The sequence below is a fragment of the Rattus rattus genome, chromosome 8 (assembly GCF_011064425.1).
Source record: "Rattus rattus isolate New Zealand chromosome 8, Rrattus_CSIRO_v1, whole genome shotgun sequence".
Lineage (NCBI taxonomy): Eukaryota > Metazoa > Chordata > Mammalia > Rodentia > Muridae > Rattus > Rattus rattus.
Genome location: NC_046161.1, coordinates 78,101,104 through 78,124,296, shown reverse-complemented (window position 1 = coordinate 78,124,296; position 23,193 = coordinate 78,101,104). Strand labels below are relative to the sequence as shown.

The window sequence follows — 23,193 nt, the reverse complement described above, 5'->3', positions numbered from 1 at the left end:
AGAGTAGCCAGATTCCCACAGCAAAACATTCAGTCTGGGCTCCACAGGATCAATCTGATATAACTAGAGTAATTTCCTAAATAATAATGTGGTTGATTACAGAGAAAATGACTTTCAAAACCGCAGCCAAACCATTTACCTCAATAAATCAAACCAAGTTAGCTGAATGTAACCAGTGAGAAGTTAGCTGCACGGGAGACTTCAGTGGTCCTGACCCCCTCTCTTTATACCACTGCTTCCCTCAGAAGCCAATGTGAGTTGCCTGCAAGGACAACACTGGGATGTTTTAAGCTGAGAAAACCATGTGAGGGCAAAAACAGTCTAAAGGGATCTGGTTGTTTGACCATCAAGCTACAGCACCTACATCACTCACATCACAGATTTAAAACTTTAAATCAGTGTGAAATGCTCATGCAACTCACAATTTCAAAATGGTTCTTTTCAAATATCCAAGAAAGGTGACAGAAGGCCTTAGGGAAACAGTGATGCATCAGTTACAGACTTATACCTTACAAACTGTATCCACATCCCAAGGCACAATGGTCCGCAGATCAATGACTTCACAAGACACTCCAAGCTTTTCTTGAGCCATGGAAGCCACCTCCCGGATGACATGAACCTGAAAATGAGAGGAAATACAGAGAGAATGACTAGAGCAGTTTGGAGCGGAAAGACCAGTTGAATGTCAGCATCATTCATAAGGATACTGTCTGCAGTTGGAGAACTGATCGGCAGGGAGAGGGCATTAGTGTCGATCAAGAAGTCACAAAAACAATCAAAGACAAAAGTCTAGAAATCTGATAGAAAAAAAAATGCCAGGAGAAATATTCATTCCAAAAGCTCAGAAGGCAAACAGGGGCAGAGAAAAAGGCAGGATGACTACAGAGCATACACAGAGAGAGAACCCACTCACCACCAACACTTAAAGAAAAGGGGGAGGGGCTGAACAAGTTCTAAACATGAAACAGCTAAAGAAACTAAAAAGAAAGAAAAAGTCAGTAATCCCAAAGGCTAAAGACCAAAAGGTTTCATAGACAAAGTAGCAAGAACCCACACCCAAGTAAGAATTAAGTGCTGTGTCTAATAACTAGGAGAGGAAGTGGAGAGATGGCTCAGTGGTTAAGAAAACGTGCCGCTCTTGCAGATGACCTGGATTCAATCCTTAGCATCATACATGATGGCTGACAGCCAGCTCAGAGGCAGACAGACAGACAGACACACACAGAGAGAGAGGGAGAGAGAGAGAGAGAGAACACTATGACACCAAGCCCTGTTGTTAGTGCCGAGGGAAATCCGATGAAACTATCCCTAGAAAAGAGATGGATCACTTAAGATACTTAATTCTGTCACAGGATCATAGGACAGATGGTCCACACGGGCAGCAAAGCACTTGTGAGAGAGCAAAGGGTAGGATGAGAACGATTCAGTGTAGCATGTAACACAGATGTGCAATATGAGCTACAAAGTTGTTCCTAATGGACACAGCTGTGTATCCCCACTTAACACTCAGTAGGACTAAACAGGTACCTCCAGTCACAAAATGAGTAAGTGCCAAGGGAGGAGAGTGCAGCACAGGGAACAAACTAATAAAACTGTGTTGTTTGTAAACCGGGCACAGTGGCAAAAGCCTGTAATTCCAGCACTTGGGAGGTCCAGGCAGGAGGAACAGAAGTTCTATGGCATCATCAGCTTCATCAGCTGCTTAGCAAGTTCAAGACCTGACCCGAGCATCAATAAGACTCTAATGGTAGTCCCGGCTGAACACGGTGCAGAGGATAAGTAACAGATGCGTCCTCGGCCTGAAGTAAAACATTCCACCTGAGGCTCAGGGGCAACGTAGAAATTGTCAGAAAGAGCTGGAAGATGGGAGAAGACTGTAAAATCACCATCTTCTTGGCAAGACACTCACATTGAAACGAAGAACTTAGAACAGCTATGAATGGCTGCACTTGGTCTTCACATGAATGGGCCTAGCAGTGGTCTGCCATGAATGGAGGAAGAGTTTAGGGACGTGGCATCACACACACTGTGGAAATATTACTACTGAAAGGTTTGCAGGAAGGAGGGGGATTCACTGCCTTCAGATTAGTCACCCCAACTAGGCTCCAATGGATAGTTCCACTGCTCACACAGATATCCCTGTGGTTAAACTAACTGGGTCACAAGTCATAAAGCTAGGAACAGACTGACGAGCATAAAGGAGGGGCAGATAAAGATAAAAGAGAAGAGAGAGGGAGAGAGGGTTAGAGATGAAAGTAACCAGAGTACAGTGTGTGTGTGTGTGTGTGTGTATGTGTGTGTGTGTGTGTGTGTGTGTGTGTGAGAGAGAGAGAGAGAGAGAGAGAATAAATGTCAAAGCAGAAAATTAATCAAAACTAAAGATAAATAAAACCCTGTTTTTAAAAAGAAGTTGAATCACTTACTTAAAATTTGCTCAGAGAAGACCATATATCTCCTCACTCTGCATACACACATGCACATGTGCACTGCAATGGTAAAGTATTGATGAGCTTGATTGGGGTCATCATTTAATTATATATATATATATATATGTGTGTGTGTGTGTATGTATAGATATATACATATATATCTATATATATATATAGATATATACACACACATATATATATATGAAATCATCACGCTATCCACCTCAAATCATTTCTAATCTGTCAGTTCGCCTTAACAAAGTTGGTGGTGAGGATGAATATCATTAACACAAAGAGACCGTCTGAGACATAAAGAACACAGCAGAAAGACAAACAAGAGTTTCCCAGGCAGTGTGGCCTCAGCAGGTTACAGACCTGAGTGCCCCAGGCAACCAGAGTCACATCGCTGCCCTCCTGGATGACTTCTGCCTGAGACAAGGGGATCTTGTAGGGTTCTACTGGGACCTGTTCCACTAAACACATGAGAGAGAAAAACAAAAGTTAATCAATGTTCTCGAATGACACTTGTGTCTTAACGAATGTAAGAAATCTCACTGTGACAGGGTCTCATTGTTGAACGCTTCATGCAAAAATATAAATTTTATTATATAGCTCCAGGACATCACGGCCCAGATAAATATATGCAGCATTTGAAATATATCATCTGAAACATGAAACACCACAGTCAGAAACTGAATAAATCTTAATGGTGCATGTTTTAGTCCAACCGAACTCATCAGAATTGGCGAAGCCTAAGAACTGAGCGTTCAATGGCAAGATGATGGCCAAGGGAAATGGACCATAGTGGGTGGAATTCTCTGCACTGCACAGATTTAAAACTGTTATTGTTAAAGTGTTTATAAATTCGGGCCCAGGGAAACGGTTCAGCATGTGAAAGTTCTTGCAGCACAAGCTGGGAGACCTGAGTTCAATTCCAAGAACCCACATAAAGGAGGGGGAAGAAGAAAAGCCACTGGATAATGTTGTCCTCCCACTCCGTGAACATACACTGTGACAAAATCATTTCAAAGTTCATTTTAAAGGAAGCTCAAAAATTACTAACAAATTTGCCAAAACCCTATGTTACTGTTCAAAGTTCTTAAGTTCTCAGACCATTTTCTTTCAAATAGGAAATACGTGAACATTTGAAACACAGGGGAAACACATAGTAAGATTAAGTTTATTGTGTTTCATTTTTGTACTTTGCATCGATGAAGCATAGTGACCGACAGATGGAAAAATGGACAGACACAGAGACACTTTGACCAAGGGACTAAATTCTACTAGGCTTTAACCATCGTCAGGACCAAACTGAGGACACCTGGCCAAGATAGCACCCTGGCCCCCTGCCATGACTTCATGCTCTAGCTGCAAGCTCACAGGCCAGAAGAAAGGACAGGAAACCAGCACACATTCTATTCTGCTTGTGAGTCAGCGAGGGACAGGCAAGAACCCTGTCTTCCTGTCTTGTAAATCAATTGTCAGCTGGTGACTAGCACAGCCCTGGAATAAGGACTCTGAGGTTGGCACACTAGCATGATGGCTTGGCATCTTGGCACATCTTCTTTGAAAAATTACCAGCAATGACTGCCTTATTGTCTTAAATAAATTACCCAGAACAAAACGGCCTCATTATTTTAGCAATTAAGGAACAGCATGGCAAACAATGCTTTATTCTCTCTTCTTCTCCCTTTTTTTTTTTTTTTTTTTACATCATACAGAAAATGTGATTCAGGAAAAGGGATATTAAGACCAAACTGGGGGGCCATAAACCCCTCTCTAGAGGGCAAGTGAAGTCCTGGGTAAAGGTCAAGACCCAAGGTCTCAGCCACAGGGGAGTGTTGAGCCTTCCCCAGGTAAGGCTGAGAGATGGCAAAGCCTTCCAGTAGTCCAAGTGTGAATGCTGACAGTCCACACAGAAAATGTCCACTTTCTATTTTCTAGCCCCTGCCCCCATGTTTACAGCCTGAAGACTACTCCCGTGTGTAGACTAATCCGACCAAAATTAGCTAAACCTGACTCCTTATTCAGCCATACATAAAAACCCTGGCTTCCCGTTCACCTGTGTACACTAAATAGGCTTTGCTTCAGGGTGCTGCAGTTTCTCCATTCAAGATCTCCAACCACCCGATCCCAGTCTTCTTGTACTTTGTGTCTGTGTGTGAGACAGTTCTTCATTCTGCCCAGTCAGGTCAGTCCCCAGAGCCATGCTGAAGGCCACAGATCTCTTCAGGGTTCTTCTCCGCTTTGCATCGGCTTAATCTTAGCACTTGAAAGTAAGAGTGCAACTTGAAGATGCTCATCTGTCAATGAGCCAAGCCGGCCGAGCCAGTGAAAATCCACAGGTACTCTGCAGTTACACTGGCTTAAGTGATAACATATTCCAGAAGGTTATTTCCAATTTGCAAGCGCCTGTGTGCTATGTGCTTCCTGAAAAGGAGCAGGCAGCAGGAGTAGGGACGCCGGCAGCAGCAGGAGTAGGGTCGCCGGCAGCAGGAGCTGCGGAGCGTCACATATGCTCGGAGAATGCACACCAGGTGTATCCGCTCCCCTCTCCTCCAGGCTGGTCACACTCACATCCTAGTGAGCGGTGCACAGGGAAATCCTCAGCACCAGATCCACGGCGATGGCGCTACAACTGAGTGAGCCTAATGGGGACACGGATACTGGGCAGGAGGGGTCTTATAAACAAATATTGTAAACCTCTGAGCTCGGCACTTGCTTGCACATGAGAACACATCTGCATGTCTAGCACGTGTTCCCTTACAGACTCACGGCATGGATATACTTCATTTCCAAGTAGCTCATTTCATTTCCCATACTCTTCTCCAAATTTTCTAATAAGCCATCTTAAACGGCTATTTGCATGAAACAAAATGCAAAAATAATATATACACTATGTATAATATAGCCAGTGAACAGTGACTAAGAATCCAATATATCTAAGCCACAAGTAAAACGTATCACCAGGCATCTGGGGATCTAGGAGGTAACAGCCTACTTTTGGAAATCAAAGAGGTCTCACCAAGTATGGCACAAGTGGGGGAAGTCTTGGAGACAGAGGTGGTTGGCATGGGAGACAATAAAGAAAGATTCTGGTCTAGAGAGCTAGCCCCAGGACAGCCAGGACTACACAAAGAAAACCTATATTGAAGAAGAAGAAAGGGGGGGGAGGAGATAGGGAAGGGGGGGAGGAGGAGGAGGAGGAGGAGGAGGAGGAGGAGGAGAAGAAGAAGAAGAAGAAGAAGAAGAAGAAGAAGAAGAAGAAGAGAGAGAGAGAGAGAGAGAGAGAGAGAGAGAGAGAGAGAGAGAGAAACCCGAGAGGAAACAGAAAGCATGGAAGTGTGTCGCAAGTGTACACAGCATCTAAGAAACCAGACTTACGATACTTCAGATGAGACAAATACTGAAACCTGTAAGTTATCATCCCCCATCCCTTGAAAGAACTTGCCAATGCCTTCTGATTTCCTATATTAATTAATCGTGTGCAAGTAATTAACCATCTTCATGCTGCAAATTCCCCTTGAGGTACACAATGACCATTACAGATAAATAAGGATCATCGACCCTTCCCCACACATGGAACTCCAAGAATGAGTTTCCCCACAAATCTGAAACATGGGTAGAGCTTTATTATACCTGATGCTCTGACAAGACATAAATGTCCCTGTACTTAAAGTACTGTGCATTTTCTGGAATGTTAGCCTATGGTGTCTATTAAATATATTTAATGTCTGCATTGCATCCTGAAAACAGCCTGTCTTGCCTGTCAGTCCCATGGGAAAGGGGGAGGGACAAACAGAAGCTGGGGTCCAGCATTATCTCTGCATCTAGTTTGGTAGTCTCAAATAAAGTATTATATTACTTCTGTGTCCCAGGATCCCACCTGGGACTATGGAACTATCACAGGGACACGAGGACACATTATCTTAATCACAACAGACACCTTTTTTGTTCTGTGGAAGAAGACAGCATTACAATCTACAAAACTTCACTGGCCCCATCCTTAAGGCTACACAGGACATTCCCCTTCTAAGAAGAATTACTCTTACCCACAGGGCCATTTGTTGTATGTTCTATATCTCATAGAGGTGCTAGGGATTAATATTCCCTTTTTAAAATGTTAGTACAAATAATGCAAGTAAAGCTATTGGTAAGCAAGGCACCTGTTGGTGGAGCAGAGCCAACTCAATACTGTGTGATCTCTTTGTATCCTGGACAAACTTAACTGCAAAGACAGGAAGATACAAAGCTCACATCTAAGCACGCCAGACAATAATTCCCTTGAGACCTGCCTAGAAATTAAAAGCCATCTGAACAAATACTACAAGTACAGAATCCATGAGTATCCTGCATGTGACCAGAAGACTTCTCATGCAGATACTTTTTCATATAATCATTTTAAGGTAGTAAGCATCTTTAAGCATGATCATCATCAGAAGGCCATGTATTCTTACCATTGTCACTAAAGAACCTACTGTTTCTAATTCAATGGCAATGTTACTCTGGAAAAATCTACACCTTTTTCAACTTAAATGCACCTGCTATCACTTGTGCACGTGTATTCATGTGTGTAGTATGGACACATGTGCATGTGTGAATACGTATGTGGAAGACAGAACACAACCCTGAGGAGTCATCTTCCAAAACATGATACACCTCCTTTGAGTCAGGGTCTCTCATTGGTCTGGAGCTCACCAAGTACACTTGACTGGCCAGTGGGCCCCAGGATTCCTCCTGTCCCTGACTCCCCATGATTGGAAAAACAAGCAAACACCATTCATGCACAGCATTTTTACATGGGTTCGGGTGATTGAACTCAGTTCCTACTTGTTCTAACACAAGTATTTAACTGAGTCACATGTATACACACACACTGAGAGAGAGAGGGAGGAAGGAGGAGAAGGAGGAGGAGGAGCTACTGAAATCACTTTTAATAATCACTTAATTGAATAATCACCCCTACATCTCCAGCTTTTCTGCATGAGACAAATTAGAAAGCTTCCTAAGATGGCCGCCAAGCATGCATGGCAAAGGCAGTAGTGGCACAACAGAACATCTACCTACTTTTTGCAAGACTTGCAATTAACCTCGTTACATCCTGCAGTCTTGTTTGACATGACGAAGAAAAGCTTTCAGGGGACTGATACAGGGTGTACGAACTTTAACCACGTCCACAGCCTCTTTCACCGTCTCAGTTTCTCTCAGAGTAATTTTCCCATGTAATCAGCAGTACGTTACATTTCTAGGTTGGCAACCGTGTTACCAAACCAATTGTACTAACGACTGTCCTTCTTTAAAACCGTGGAATTCTGTGGATATTCCAAATGAGACACACACATGAAGATTCAAAGCTACCATCCACAAGTGAGAGAAAACACATGAGGTTTATAGTTCTGCATCCGGGTTACCTCCCATGGAATGGTTGTTCGCATCCATTTACTTATGAATTCCAGTTTTCTTAATGGTTGGATAATATTCCCTTGTGTAAATGTACCACATAGAGAGCAGTAAGGGGTCATTGGGAAGGAGGGGGGAGGAATACAGCAATATAACAGGTAAGGGTAAATAAAGGAACAAGAAGAGTTAAATGGAATGGGGTTTGGAAGAGAAAACTAAAGAAAAAGAGATAGATGACTAACGCTAAAGACTTTCTGAGAGGACATTAAACTATTGCAGAAGCTCCTAAAATATAAACATTTCATATATAAAAACAGTTTAAATGTAGTTACACTTTTCTAGGACAACTATCTTTCTACTAGACACCACAAGCTAACTAATCAAAACCCAACATCAGGAATGGGTTAACTCTATCAGAGTCGTTGGCCAATTAGGTCCTACAGACTCTCAAGTTTTACAGGTCATTCCCACTGGTTCTGAGTTACCCTCCTGAACTGAGGGCAAGACCCTATTGCTGAGTAGATCACATATTTGTGCCATAAAACATGGAGAAACCAAGCAGGTACTGACCTGGAAGTTTAATCCTCACTGGCTAGTTTTCACAAGGAAGTTGCTATGCGTGCTACTGGAGAAAGTAACTCATCCAGACAGGCTGACTGGTGCAGCAGTGGCACAAGTGGCCCGGGAGTAACCAACCACTTTCTCATTAGAAATAAGGCCTGTTCCCCAAGATGGAACCCATATGTGGCACTGTTATCAGAGCCAAGAACCAGTTGCTGGGCAAGACATAGACCCTAGAGGAGGACCTACTCTGATTAATATGATTACTATGATTACAGTATTAAACCAACTCCTAAGGATGTCTTGTTATAGCATCTCTCAAACCTCATGAAAGAAGCTTCTTTTTGCAATCAATGGTTGAAGTGTGAATTTCTGGTTTCATTGAAGACTCAGGTGTGTCATGTGATGTTTCTCTGGAAGTTATCTTATGAGAGGATGTTTGGCTGAAGTAGAGCAGGAGAGGATGTTTGGCTGAGAACAGACGCGATGGTGTTTTTCTGGAAGCTGCCTGGTGAAATGGCATGTGATATTTTGCTGGAACAGACGCTTGGGAGGACACAATGGTGACATTCAGAAAGAGTATAGATATAACCCGACAGACAGTAGACAACACTGGGCATTGGTTTGTCTTGCTGGTATTCCTTGGGTTTCACCTTGCTGGTCTTTGCTGACGACGCTCTGACGTTGGTTCTCCTTGCTTTCTTCACCAATCTTCGTTTATTGTGACTCCGAAGAGAGAAGTGTACCAAAGAACTTCCGGTGGTGTTCTGGTTGCTTCTTGTTGCTTCCGGGTGCTTGTGCCGATGCTCAGTCTTGTAGTTTCTTCTGGATCAAGCCACTGCTGCTGACTCATGTTTGGTGTTTTGCTAGTGGACTAGACTGCTGACAAGGAAGACTGGAATTTCCCCTACAGAACCACTTCTAAACAGGTCCGTGTGCCCCTTGTCCGATTAGCCGTCTCCCCCCTTATCTTTGGTCAGTGGGCTACAAGGAAGGTTGAAGCATTTGAGAACCCTTATTAAAGTTGGTTTTGAAAAATATAAGCCTACAGGCGGTGATTAAAATAATTTCACAACTAATCAAGATGCAAAGAATAACTAAATGCAGAGGGCTCAGGCCTAAATTGGACCCCTCTATCACACTCCCTTACCGCCAAGTCTCGGGGTGCTGAAAAACTAAGAGCCTCCAGAGGTGGAGGCTGAAAGGAAACCATGTTTTCCAGACACAGTAGAAGAGCTGCAAAATGAACTCACAATGGTTGTGACCTATGCAAGCTCAAATCAGTGAAAATCCCAGTACGGAGAGGAGAAAAGGGTCTGGAGCCCCACCCACAGCTGAGGCTCTACTGATAATTTAGAGATGCTCAACAAGAGAGTTATCTTTAAGGGTGTGGCTCCAGCAGGTCTCACACGCTCCAGTGGATGGTCCCACCCTAACAATGTAGAGGCAACACCCATGAGGCTTGAGGATTTAAAAACAAAAGACACAAAGTTGATTGAATATGAAATGGGGAGAGGCTGGGGGAGGGATGAATATGATCAAAATACAACATATGAAATTCTCAAAGGGATAATAAAATATTTAAAAGTGAATTGTATTCTCAAATACATTTTTCTATAGCTAAATAACATATGAATGTCACATGAGGAAAATAATTAAACATTAAGTCACAGTCACTACACACCAGCAGTAGAGAACTGGGAAGAGGAAAATATCACTTAGCACAAGAATTGAGGAGCAAACAATAAAAAATTGTTATTCCCAACTTAAAATGGGTCACTGTTTTGTTAAGCTAATAAGCAAAAAAGCACCAATAATTTGATGCATCTTTTCAGAATTTTTCATTTTAAGCAATTATGGTTTTATTTAAAAAAAAAAAATAGGAGCTAGAGGGATGGCTCAGTGACCAGACGCTCTCAGTGGACTTGACTGTGTCTCTCCACACACATCAGCAGCTGATAACTGTCTGTAACTCCACTTCCAGGAGACCTTCGGCTGGCCTCTGCAAGCTCAGGGCACACACAAGCTCATGCACGCACACACACATACAAAAACAAAACACGGGCATAATAAACTGGGTTAGGCTATCCCTAAAACTCTTCCACATTCACAGCACAGTTCCCAGTCACTTACAGTTACAGCCATGGCTATCCATGCTGCCCCACAAAGCACAGGTTTGATGAGTGGAACATCACTTGTGAATGCATGCAAGAAGGAATTAAACAGTTGCCGCTAGAGACTCGGGTTATCTCCATCATGAGGTACAGCAGGTTTGACTCCTGCATTTCTGGACATTTTCACATCACCTCAACCATTTAGACCTCATCTTCAAGAGTAGTTTTCTGGTGTTTCTAGAGCTTTTGTTTGGCTTGTTAATTAGGTTGTTTTGTTTTGTTTTGTTTTGTTGAAGGTCTTCCTATGTATCCCTATATCCCTGGCTGGCCTTGAACTCACAGCAACCCTCCTTCCTCAGTTTCCCAAATGTTGGGATTGCAGGCGAGAGCCACCACACCAGCTGTCTCAAGCTTTCTCGATTGTGGCTGCCTATTAGGTAGGGACCAGGATCAGTTTGTATATTCGTACATGAGCAGGCAATAGGTACTGGCCCCTGGAAAAATCGAAAAGATGATCTTGACTTCGAGCTCCATGTATTACCACAGTACAACCAAAAGCTACATGGGGATTAGAGAAAGCGGTACAGGACTTAATACCAGTTTTGTGAGCTTCTAATATACAGAATAATTTTTATTAATGTATCAATTCATTTATAATTAATAGACCTATTTTAAAAGCTATTTGTAGAATATTTATAGCTTGATCTTTAGTACTTAAGTATACAGAGTATTACTTGATTTTTGTACAGATACATTTTAATACAAACATTTCCTTCTCCTACATATTTAAATGTGCATAAACAGATGTTTTCTTCAATACTGTTTAAAACAGTCAGAATTTAGAAGTAATTCAATGTTAAGCTGGATATATATTTTATGAAGTAAAAATCAGCTTCATCTATGTTAACTGACAAAAATATATCCAAATATGTGGCAAGATGGGGGCATGTGTCAAGAGGCCCCGCCCTTAACTGAAGAATTAGTTGTGGTTGGTGGCTTCTAGTGAAGAAGATTCCATTTTCCTTAAGGGTGTGGTCCAAGGTATGCCCACCACAGTACAGTACGTATCGCCACACCCAGGAATATAGAAGCATTGCCAATTGGACCCGATGAGTATTTAAGGGGAAGAGGGTCACAAAGTTGGGGGTGGGTAGGAATGGGGGTGAATGTGAACAAAATACAGTATATGAAATTCCCAAAGAATTAATAGAAATACATTTTAAGGAACAGTTACTTATAGAAAACTTGCAGTTTATTTATTATTTGAGTATACAGATATGTATTTATAGATTTTTGTACACTTATAGAAAAATGTTTCACAAAGCAAGTATAGGAAATCGTTTTTTATGTTTTATATGTCAGCAAATATAGTCCACCTAGTCACCTATACAAATAAAAATCCACAGAAGTTGGGCTAAGGGGGAGAGGAGAGTAAAGGGGGTGGAAGGGGAACTTTTGCTATGTTTATTCTGTATATAAACTATAGATGGCTACGGAGCTGTAATAGGCAAACTTGGTACAAGGTGCAGTGGCTCACGATCCTAGACTTTACGCAGAGGCAGAAAGCACCACCCTATCACGGGGCATAACTGGTCAAGAAGATAACTTACGGGCAGTAAGGACACATATACGTTCAATGTTCAAATTCAATCTGGAAAGGAAATCAGAAAACTCTTCTGGGCCCAGTGTCGTGAACAGCACAGCTTATCCATCACAGAAAACATGCCAACAAATTCAAAGGCAACTGTGTGTCGCGCCCAACCTCGACCGGCAAGGAAGACACGACCGACCAGCGAAGATCTTCTTCAAACAGCTTTACTCAGGAACCTTGATACAATCTTCTGACCCCGGAAAATCCCTGCACCACACTTAAGTAGCTAGCACTAGCCAATCCTAGCAAGCCACGTGGGGACAGCGGATAGGTTGTACTACACGGAAGCGACCAGGCCAAGCAGGAACAGCCAAATAAGGGCTTGTTTTTCTCAATGACTTGTTTTGCTCATTGAGCGGAAGACGGAAACCGGACCTGCCCTCACAAGGAGCGGAAGGCGGAAACCGGCACCATCCCCGGGGCGCAGGACCCCGCAGCCCTCTACAGTTCCCCCTTTTTGTTTTATTGGCACCCAGGCGACACTGGCATATACTGAGCGCGGCGACCCCCCCCTGTCTTAGGATCGTCCCTTTGTGTACCCGTCATAGGATTACCTTGTCGTCCTCAAGGCTCCATGTCTTAGGTGAGAAGGGAAGTTGCCCGTCACTGAGTAGGGTCACTCGATATGCTCAGGGACGATGGAATATGCCAGGGGAAACAGGGGCCCAGTAAAGTAAGGGTGGCTATATATCTTATATGACTGTGAGCCACGCCTGGGGGGGACTGTCCTGCCTCAATGACTGCAAATGCCTGCACGACCATGGCCGCATGCCGCCTCTGTACGAACCTCATCCTGCACAAACACCACAGGCTCACTAGGGAGACCAGCAGCAAGAGTCCAGCTAGGGCTCCCATACCCGCCCACTCCCTAGATGATTCACAGCAGCAGCAATCCAAGATGACAATCCCGAAGCCAGTCCAGCATCCGCACGTGTGGAATTCACGGTCACGATGGCTACACGTAGCTGATGCTTTAAAAATTCGAATTCTCCAGTCCAATTACCCAAAAGATAACTTAACAACTGTTTAGACAAATTAACGGAGTGGGCTTAATGGTCATGACGTATCGGCATGGGTCTCGGGAACACCGATAGTATCCCCCACCAGGGCTCCGCTTGGACCAGCACTTGGGTCACACCAAGAAGTGTCAGCAACAGCAGGATCTTCATTCTTGTTGCACCTCCTGGTCAATCTTTCAGGGACCCACAACGGATCTTGCCGGTCCTGAGGAAACACACAAACAGACCCTCTCGCCCACGCCAGAACGGGATCTGGCCCATGCCATAAGCCAGTGATCACATCTTTCCATTTCGCATAGCCTTTCAACGTGCCTGCCCGACGTTGATGTCGGTCAGCGGCAGAAAGGCCATCATCATCCAAAATTAAAAAATTGAGAGTAAAAAGGGCCAAGGATATCTGTTCCTTGGGGGTTCTACCATGGCCTATTCCCCCTTTTTGTTTAATTAGGCATTCCTTTAATGTACGATGAGCTCGCTCAACAATACCTTGTCCTTGGGGATTATAAGGCAGGCCATGGCTCAACTGTACATCCATCTGTTTACAAAAGGATTTGAAAGATTGGGCAGTGTATGCTGGACCATTATCAGTTTTTAAGTGTTGAGGCTTTCCCCAAGCAGCCCAGGCTTCTAGGCAGTGTCCAATAACATTGCGTGCCTTTTCCCCACTCATAGGAGTAGCATGAATGGCACCTGAACAAGTATCCACAGAAACATGAATGTATTTTAGAGTCCCAAATCCAGATATGTGAGTTACATCCATTTGCCAAATCTTTAGGGGTAGTAGGCCCCTAGGATTAACTCCTACACTAGGGGGATGGTGAAAAGTGATACACTGTTGACATCCTAAAACTATCTGTCGAGCATCTGCTCGAGAAAGATGAAACTTCTGCTGTAAGGTTTTGGTAGGCACATGAAATTGTTGATGAAATTGTCGGGCTTGATCCAATGATGAGTTTAAGAAGATAAACTCCATTCGGGTACATCTATCCACAAGATCATTTCCCTCACTGAGAGGACCAGGCAAACCTGTATGAGCTCTAATATGTTGGACAAAAAACTTATAACCTCTTTCCCAAATCAATTCCTGAAGTTCCCTCAGCAGCTGGCATACCGTGCTGCTAATTTTAATAGGGCCAGCCACTTCTAACATCTTAACTGCATTAACAACATATGACGAATCAGAGAGCAAATTAAAGGCAAAAGAACAATTTTTAAACACTTCTAGCACAATCTTGAGTTCAATAACTTGTGGAGAGCCGGGTTGATATTGACACAAAATTGGCTCTTGATGGTCGATCATATAGGCTCCACAGCCATTTTTGGATCCATCTGTAAAAATGTTTGGCGCCCCCTGTATAGGAACACTGGAGGTAACCTTAGGAAAGATCACAGGATGTTCCTTAAAGAAGGATAGCAAAGGGTGTTTTGGATAATGATTATCTATCTCTCCATGGAATCCACAGCGTAATATAGCCCAATCATCCACAGTGCCACACAAGATCTTCATCTGCTGACCTGTATAGGGCACTATGATCGAGGTTGGGGAAACACCAAAATATTGTATGCACTGTTGGATCCCATTCAGGGCTAATCGTGCAACTGCTGTAGGATAATACTCTACTGATCTAGCTGGAGAAGCTCTGGGATAAACCCAAAGCAAAGGGCCATCCTGCCACAACAATCCTGTGGGCTGCATGTAGGTGGCTAGAATGCATAGCACAATGTCTGCACCTTCCTCCCGTCGATGCAACATTGCACCTTGTAATCCTTTTTCAACCTTCTTTAAAGCCTCCCTTGCTTCATCTGTCAATTGTCTAGGAGAATCCAAGGCCGAATTCCCAACTAAGGTATTATACAATGGTTTTAATTCATAATTTGGTAATTTTAAATAACATCTAACCCAATTAATATCTCCCAATAATTTTTGAAAATCATTAAGAGTCTTAAGATCATCTTTCCTTAATTCAACCTTTTTGGGGATAATGATATAAGGGCTTACTTTTTGCTCCTAAATAATTTATAAGATCACCCTTTTGTACCTTTTCAGGGCAATAATCAATCCTTTTACCTTCTAGTAATTTAATTAAATTTCCATATGCTAAATCTAAAATCTCTTCATTCTTTGCAGTTAAAAGGATATCATCCATAAAATGGACGCATCTCAGTGCGGGAAACTTTTGTCTTAATGGGGCGATGGCGTTGCCCACAAACAGTTGACACATAGTAGGGCTATTGGCCATACCCTGTGGTAAAACCACCCACTCATATCTTTGATCAGGTCCTTCATGATTGCATGATGGAACAGTAAAAGCAAATCTTTCACTATCCCTTGGACAAAGAGGTATGGAGAAAAAGCAATCTTTTATATCAATCACTACAACAGGCCAACAGGCTGGCAGAGAGGATAAAAGAGGAAGCCCGCGTTGCACTGGGCCCATAATTTGCATCTGCTGATTAATAACTCGTAAATCATGCAACAGTCTCCATTTTCCTGACTTCTTTTTAACCACAAATATTGGGGTATTCCAAGGTGACACTGATGGTTTTATATGCTTCATAGCCAGCTGTTCATCTACCAGGGCTTTAACTCATGCAAGCTTCTCAGAGGAAAGTGGCCACTGAGGAATCCACACCGGATCCTCTGTCTTCCAGGTAATGGGAATGCCTTCCTCAGCCCCCTAGGAAAACCCAGGTTCTGATTCCTTTCTCTCTGTTGGGCAGTTATAGGGCTAATCCTACCCTGCAGGGCTAATCCTTTCCCTATTCCTTTACCAGGAAAATAACCCATATTTTCATAATCTTTTGTGAAGTATCAGAATATTCATTGGTCAATTTGAAACCCATTTCTTTCAGCAAATCTCTCCCCCAAAGGGAAATGGGTAGATCCAACACATAGGGTTGCATAACTCCTGAATGCCCTTCCTGATCTCTCCAACTCAGGTGTCTTGCACTCATATCAGGAGCTCTTGCATAACCGAGACCTTGCAATGTTTGAGATGAGGCCTGTACTGGCCATCCAGAGGGCCACTCTTTTTGAGCTATTATACTTCTATCGGCCCCTGTATCCAACAATCCTAGGATCTTTTTTTCCATCTACCCTTAGCTCCATTACTGGGCGTTGGTCTAGACCAAGGCTAAAAATGTAAGGTCGGAGCCTGTAGAACCTAAACCCTTCTCTCCCTCTCTAGACTGGGCTGCAAACCCTTCATGAAGGCTAGGTAAAAGTAATAGTTGGGCTACTCTGTCCCCAGGGAAATGGCAGTAATCCCTTTTGGTGATTCTACCATGATCTTGACTACCCCGTATAATCTGGGTCAATAACTCCTGGATGGACATGCAGTCCTTTTTAAAGCTGTAGATGATCTCCTATAAGTAATCCTACTGTGCCAGGCTCAAGAGGTCCTTTAAAATCAGTTTCTATCAACTGGACCCCCATCCGAGGAGTTAGTACGAGTCTGGTGGTGGAGCGGAGATCCAGTCCTGCAGAGCCCTTAGTGGCTCTCCTTGGCCCCTCGGATGGCGAAGAGACGGCCATCTCTGTGACTCTGTTCTACATCCTGATTCTCGACTGCCCCATATATTTGTGGGCCCTGGGGTCTTGGGCCCCGCTGTCCGTTTTTTTGGACATGCTCCACCAAAACCTGAGCTAAGAGGCTGCCCATTGATGTCTTTTTGCCGAGCACTCATTAGCCCAATGGTTCCCCTTTTGCACTTGGGGCACAGCCCTGGTTGCCTTGGGCGTTGGCCACTTCCTGTACTGACTAGATTTCTCCTTTCTGGACATTGCCTTTTTAGGTGACCCGGTTTACCACACTTAAAACACACTCCTGAGCTTCTTTCTTTTCTCTGCGTCATCTGCAGAACCGCAGCTGCAAGTCCAGCATTAGTCAAAGGTCCCCCTATTTCTCTACAGACCTTCATCCAAGCCTCAAGTCCCTTGTTCTTGTAAGGAGTGATAGCGGCTCGACATTCCTTTGTGCACTGTTCATAGACCAACTGTTTAATCAGGGGCATAGCAGTATCGGGGTTTCCAAAGACTCTCCCCGCTGCTTCCACTAATCGGGCTACAAAGTCAGAGAATGGCTCCATAGGTCCCTGAAGGATCTTGGTGAGGTTTCCACTCACTTCTCCCTTATTAGGTAAGGATTTCCATGCCTTTGTTGCAACTTCATTAATCTGCTGGTAAACCTGTCCTGGATACCCTGTCTGAGCATTGGCAAAGCGTCCCTGACCCAGCAGCATATCTCTATCCCAGGCAGCCTGGCCTCCCCCTGCTGCCAAGTTAGCGGCAGCCTGTTCATTAGCAAACTCTATAAGAAAAGCTTTCCAGTCCAAATACTGTCCCGGACTAAGACAGGCCTGAGCAAGGTTAGTCCAATCACTAGGAGTCATGCAAAATCTGTGTAAGGTCTCAACCTGAGCTACGGTAAATGAGGCCCTAATACCATATGTCCTAACTGATTCCGCCAGGGACTTGATCACCTTAAAGTCTAAAGGCTCATGATACCTTTGTTGATTAGCATCCACATAAACAGGATAGGCCATATGTAGTTCTGTGCGGACTGCCTTCCACACTTCTGGGCAGAAGGTATGCCCCTGGCTTCTACTCCCTCCTTCTACAGGATTAAATGGAGGAGGAGCAGATGGGTGTCGTCCAGGGGGTTCACCCTCCATTTTACACTTACTTCCCCATCCCCTATGCTTTGCCTTTAAAGTCTGTCTTTTCACTTGTCCTATTAATTCCTGTAACTCATCCTCAGTATCCGTCCCTCCGTCTCTCTGTCTGTATCTGATCTTTCCGTATCTGTTTCTTCCGTACTTCCTTGCTTTTCCCCATCTTCCTTCCTGGAGCATTTCAAGAGCTGCCGTCCCTTTTCTAACACTTCCTGACAGCACCTCTGATCCTCCAAGCAACAACGCACTAGGCATGCCAAACTTGGCGAACTCCTGGTTTTAAGGTTCCTTGGGACCGTGCAAAGTCTAAGTCTTCACCTAGCTTGTCCCAACAAGCAACAGAAAGATTACCTGAGACTGTGAACCAGGGTGCAATGGCTTTACATTCACTCAGAAACCTCTCTATGGTGCTCCTTTTTATCTTTAACCTTCTTGATTCAAACAGCTCCTGAAGAGCCAGAAAAATCGGGTGGGATTGTGAATTTCCCATCACAGCAATAGGCAAAAATGATTCCCAAATTAAAAAAGAGGTTTAGAAGCAGCCACAAAATAAGGAAGATGAAAAAGTCCATCAACTACAAGGCTGCCTATTTCTACCTTCGGTTCACTACTACCTGAACTTTACCTTCAGTTCGATACTACCTTGAACTTTACCTTCGGTTCGCTACTACTGCGAACTTTCTTGCTTCCTACCCTGAAACTTTATAGCATAGTTTCCGGTCCTCATCGTCCCAACTTACCTTGGGAACTTTTCCAGCGCTGCCCTGACTGTGAGAAGTTCTGATCTTCTTCCCCACGGTTCTGATCTCCTTCCCCGTCACGGCTGCCACCACTTTGTCGCGCCCAACCTCGACCGGCAAGGAAGACACGACCGACCAGCGAAGATCTTCTTCAAACAGCTTTACTCAGGAACCTTGATACAATCTTCTGACCCGGAAAATCCCTGCACCACACTTAAGTAGCTAGCACTAGCCAATCCTAGCAAGCCACGTGGGACAGCGGATAGGTTGTACTACACGGAAGCGACCAGGCCAAGCAGGAACAGCCAAATAAGGGCTTGTTTTTCTCAATGACTTGTTTTGCTCATTGAGCGGAAGACGGAAACCGGACCTGCCCTCACAAGGAGCGGAAGGCGGAAACCGGCACCATCCCCGGGGCGCAGGACCCCGCAGCCCTCTACAACTGTGCACCTCAAGTTCACCGAAAACCTCTGATTCTCCTCAATTCTCAACACTTTATCCACAACTCTCTGCAGTAATAAAATTATGTCCTGTTCACTGCGGTTCCACTTGTGTTAGATACAACACAAGCTCTCTTACAGGGCTAAGACAGAGATCTCTGAACACCGCATAAGAGAACAGACATACAAAGTAAACCAATGTAATCAAATAAATGACAGCTTCACTGTCAGGAAACATATGCTTCCAAAGATACACAGTACAGACTGAGATGATACAGTGTAGACACTCACACATAGACTGAAAGTATATATTCTGATTATACACAAACACACACACATGCAATATACATTGAAGGATAACGGGTAATTTTTTTTTTTTTTAGGTTACTGACATTTTAAGTTCCTAAAGAAATCCTTAAAATACTATCCAAGAAATCAGAGAAAGGACTGGAAGAGCTTAAAGGGGCTCGAGACCCTATATGAACAACAATGCCAACCAACCAGAGCTTCCAGGGACTAAGCCGCTACCCAAAGACTATACATGGACTGACCCTGGGCTCCAACCTCATAGGTAGCAATGAATATCCTAGTAAGAGCACCAGTGGAAGGGGAAGCCCTGGGTCCTGCTAAGACTGAACCCCCAGTGAACGTGATTGTTGGGGGGGGCGGCGGTAATGGGGGAGGATGGGGAGGAAAACCCATATAGAAGGGGAGGGGGGGTTAGGGGGATGTTGGCCCGGAAACTGGGAAAGGGAATAACATTCGAAATGTAAATAAGAAATACTCAAGTTAATAAAGAAAAAAAAGAACACATCTATAAAAAATAAAATCTATAATTTTAATTCAAAAAAATACTATCCAAGAGCTATGGAGGCAATACTACTTCAGATCTGGGGAAATCTCTCTCTGCTAGCAGTACAAGTCGGTTTTCAAAACCTCAGTGGATAAAGTGACAGAGAAGCCCGGTGCGTGAGCCTCCCACCAATGTAGTGAGCGCACACAAACTTAAGGTAACACTTACACCACAGAACTATACATGCCTTAGATTTTTAAGTACTTTTTTCTTTATAACCGAGATGTACTTCCTATTTAACCCCTAGCAGTCAGGTACTAGAAGTGGAAGTGTGATATATTTATAATATTTAAAGGTCAGAAGTTTGCCGAAGAGAGAAGTAACCTCCTTTCCTTAGTAGAAACAGTTTTTCTTACAATAACGGAAATACTCGGTAACAATGACGAACAACTACTCCAACGACTGACAGGCATGTTCGCTCTGAGTAATGCCCTAACATTGTGCACGACTGTGCAGAATTATCACGACTGCAATAATAATGAGCAGTGAGTCTTCCCACAACAGGCTGTGACACAGCAATACAGATAAACTAGACGCAGGTGACAACACGGATGAATCTCTGTGACACTAGATTGGGCAAAGGAAGACGAACAATAAACGGGAGACTCCATTCCCACAAAGCCCAGCTAATCTAAAATAAACAGGAGCAGCTAACCTAATCGCAATCGGAAAGCAACTAGGCTTAGAGCTGAGAGAAGAGAAGGGCAGGAAGAAAAGAAGGGGGGAAGGCTTGCAGGAGCGAAGAAATGTCCTGCACCTCGTTTTGTGCAGTGGCTACGTGGATGTATGTGGCTGTCAGAAACCCATCAAACTGAACCCAATAGTTGTGTGTTTTCCTGTATAGAAATTACATCATAACAAAAACATGTGGCTTCAGATTTAAATGTTCAAAAGTGATTTGCCAGAGTAATGTTCTTGAATTCAGGGTGTGGGAGGATACACTTTAGATAGAATAAATCATTTGATATTTAAATTTTCCATTACAGCTGAGCAATAAGCAGTCACAGATGTGTGTTTATGGACTTGGGATTGTGAGCTAAAGAAAAGGCAACCAGGCGTCTTGGTGTAGTGCCGACAGACCCCCAGGGGAGCCCGGTACCACAGCACACCGTTAACAGTACCTGCCTCACCAGAGCCCAGCCTAGAGGGCCTGGGGTCACTTACCTAAAGCAGACTTTCAATGCCATGAAGTCCAACAAGAACTTCGCTTTCTCCTCCAACCCACAGAACCAGACAGAGCTAAGCATGACCATGTATTCTCGTTAACATTTTACATCCTGCAGTCAAAATCTAACTAGATGGGTTTTTCCCTAATGTTTACATCTGAGGACAAAATGAAGTATCACAGAACTCAATCTATAAGGAAAATGGAATTCAAGGTTAGGGGAGAAAGGTTTTTAAAAAAATAACTATGTAAAAGAATGTAAGGATAATCACAAAGAGAAAATACAAGGAATCTTTACCTGCTGCCCGGTAAAGTATCTTAGGTTCAAAAAATATACATGGATTTTTATCTTCTATGCATGACAACAGAAGTCCCTTGGCCTGGAAAGGGCTTCTGGGTATAACCACCTGTAAAAACAAACAATTTTAATAAAACACATCCCATTAAATCCACTCCTAAGGTTGATAGTTAAGCAGTCGGGTGTAACTAATTCAACTAGAGAATGGGTATTTGTATTTAATATAAAATGTACACCTTGCCCCTCAGATAAGCATTTCTAAACTGACAGGCAGCTACCGCTCACCAATGTACAGTGCTGCAATCCCTTCGTGCTAACGGGCAAACGCAACCTGCATTCCTAAGTGAAAAAGCAACACACTGAACTCTGTGTCCTACGAATTGCAGCATCCCATTGCACAGAGTAGAGAGAAGCATGGCCATTCCACATCTCCGGTGGATAGGAAAGGGCTCCAAGACCTCTAGGAACGAGGAGGAGGACGGTTGACAGGGGGAGTGCATGAGATAACTTGTCGAAGCACTGTGTGGGTCACTTCATTTCTCCTTCACAGGGACCTCAGGAAGCAGCTACTACTCTTGGTCCACTTAGAGATAGAGACTGGAGCATACAGAGAGGTAAAGGCACTGCCCAGGGTCACACAGCCAGCTAGGACAGAGATTCTTACTCTCTCCAGATACAAACTGGAGACTACACTCTTGGCCGTCAAATCACAAACTCGCATCTAAATTCTCATGATTGTAAAATAAATAAGAACAAACTTGAGATTGGAAGGATTATTAGAATAAGCATGAACCTCCTACGAAGATCACAGAAGACTCCTTGAAGCAAACTACCTTTGGATTTCAAACACATTATTGTGGTTTTTGTTTATGTTTGGTTTGGTTTGTGGATCTGGAAGTCCTTAGCTTGCACATACTAGGCACGGGCTCTACACTGAGCGACACCCCCAGCCCTTGATCTGCTTCAGAGAAAGCCATACTAGGTAGACCAGGCTGACCTCACACTTTTAATCTTACTGCCTTGAAGGAATTGTGTTATTTGTATTAAAAGAATTTTGTTTAAAAATAAAAAAGCATAAATCTCTCTACTAACCATATCTAACACAATGCCTTCATGCTTCTATTCGTTAGTGTGTCTGTCTTTCTTCCTTTCTTTCTGTTTTTGTTTTGTTGTTGTTGTTTTTGTTTTTCCCAACAGGGTTTCTCTATGTAGCCTTGGCTGTCCTAGAACTTGGAAGTCTCCCTGTAGGCCAGGCTGGTCTCAAACTCATGGAGATCCACCTGCCTCTGCCTCCCAAGCACTGGGACTAAAGGTGTGTACCACCACTGCCCTGCCATAAAATTTATTTTCATTTTCTGTACATGAGTGTTGTGCTTGTATATATGTCTTTATACCACAGTGTGCAGTGTCTACAGAGGCCAGGAGGTATCAGACACCCTAGAATTTGAGTTACACAAACGGTTGTAAGTCACCCCATGGGTGCTGGGGTCCAACTCCAATCTTCTTAACCACTAAGCCAGATCTCCAGCCCTTGCTTTCTTCATAAGAGTTATTTTTATTACCCTTTTAGAGTAAGTATGTGTGTGTGTGCGTGCATGCGTGCATGTGTGTGTGTTTCAAGTTTAAAAATAAAAAATAGAAAATACAACAGAAGACGAAAAGTTCTGTTGTTTAAAACTCTAGGATATGGTACAAACGCTAAATATGATTAACATCCAGCCCAAACTCAAAAACAAGTGTTGCCTCAAAGCGGCTCTTGTCCCAAACTACCCCTGCTGGCTTGTATCAGAAAAGCATACAGACTCCGTTCCACTGAGACAACCCTTATTCTTCTGATCCAGCAGAGAAA

The 23,193-nt window shown here is 43.6% G+C and overlaps 1 protein-coding gene across 2 annotated transcripts in view; it reads right to left on the bottom strand.

Moving 5' to 3' along the window:
• Nucleotides 1-23,193, bottom strand: part of Bckdhb (branched chain keto acid dehydrogenase E1 subunit beta) — a 188,081-nt gene that overhangs the window by 117,817 nt on the left and 47,071 nt on the right. For both annotated transcript variants that reach the window (XM_032909458.1, XM_032909459.1), the window contains 3 exons: nucleotides 21,345-21,453; nucleotides 2,805-2,902; nucleotides 509-619 (listed from right to left, as the gene is read on the bottom strand). In XM_032909458.1, coding sequence (XP_032765349.1) covers nucleotides 509-619; nucleotides 2,805-2,902; nucleotides 21,345-21,453 — 318 coding nt within the window. The remainder of the gene's footprint in view (nucleotides 1-508; nucleotides 620-2,804; nucleotides 2,903-21,344; nucleotides 21,454-23,193) is intronic.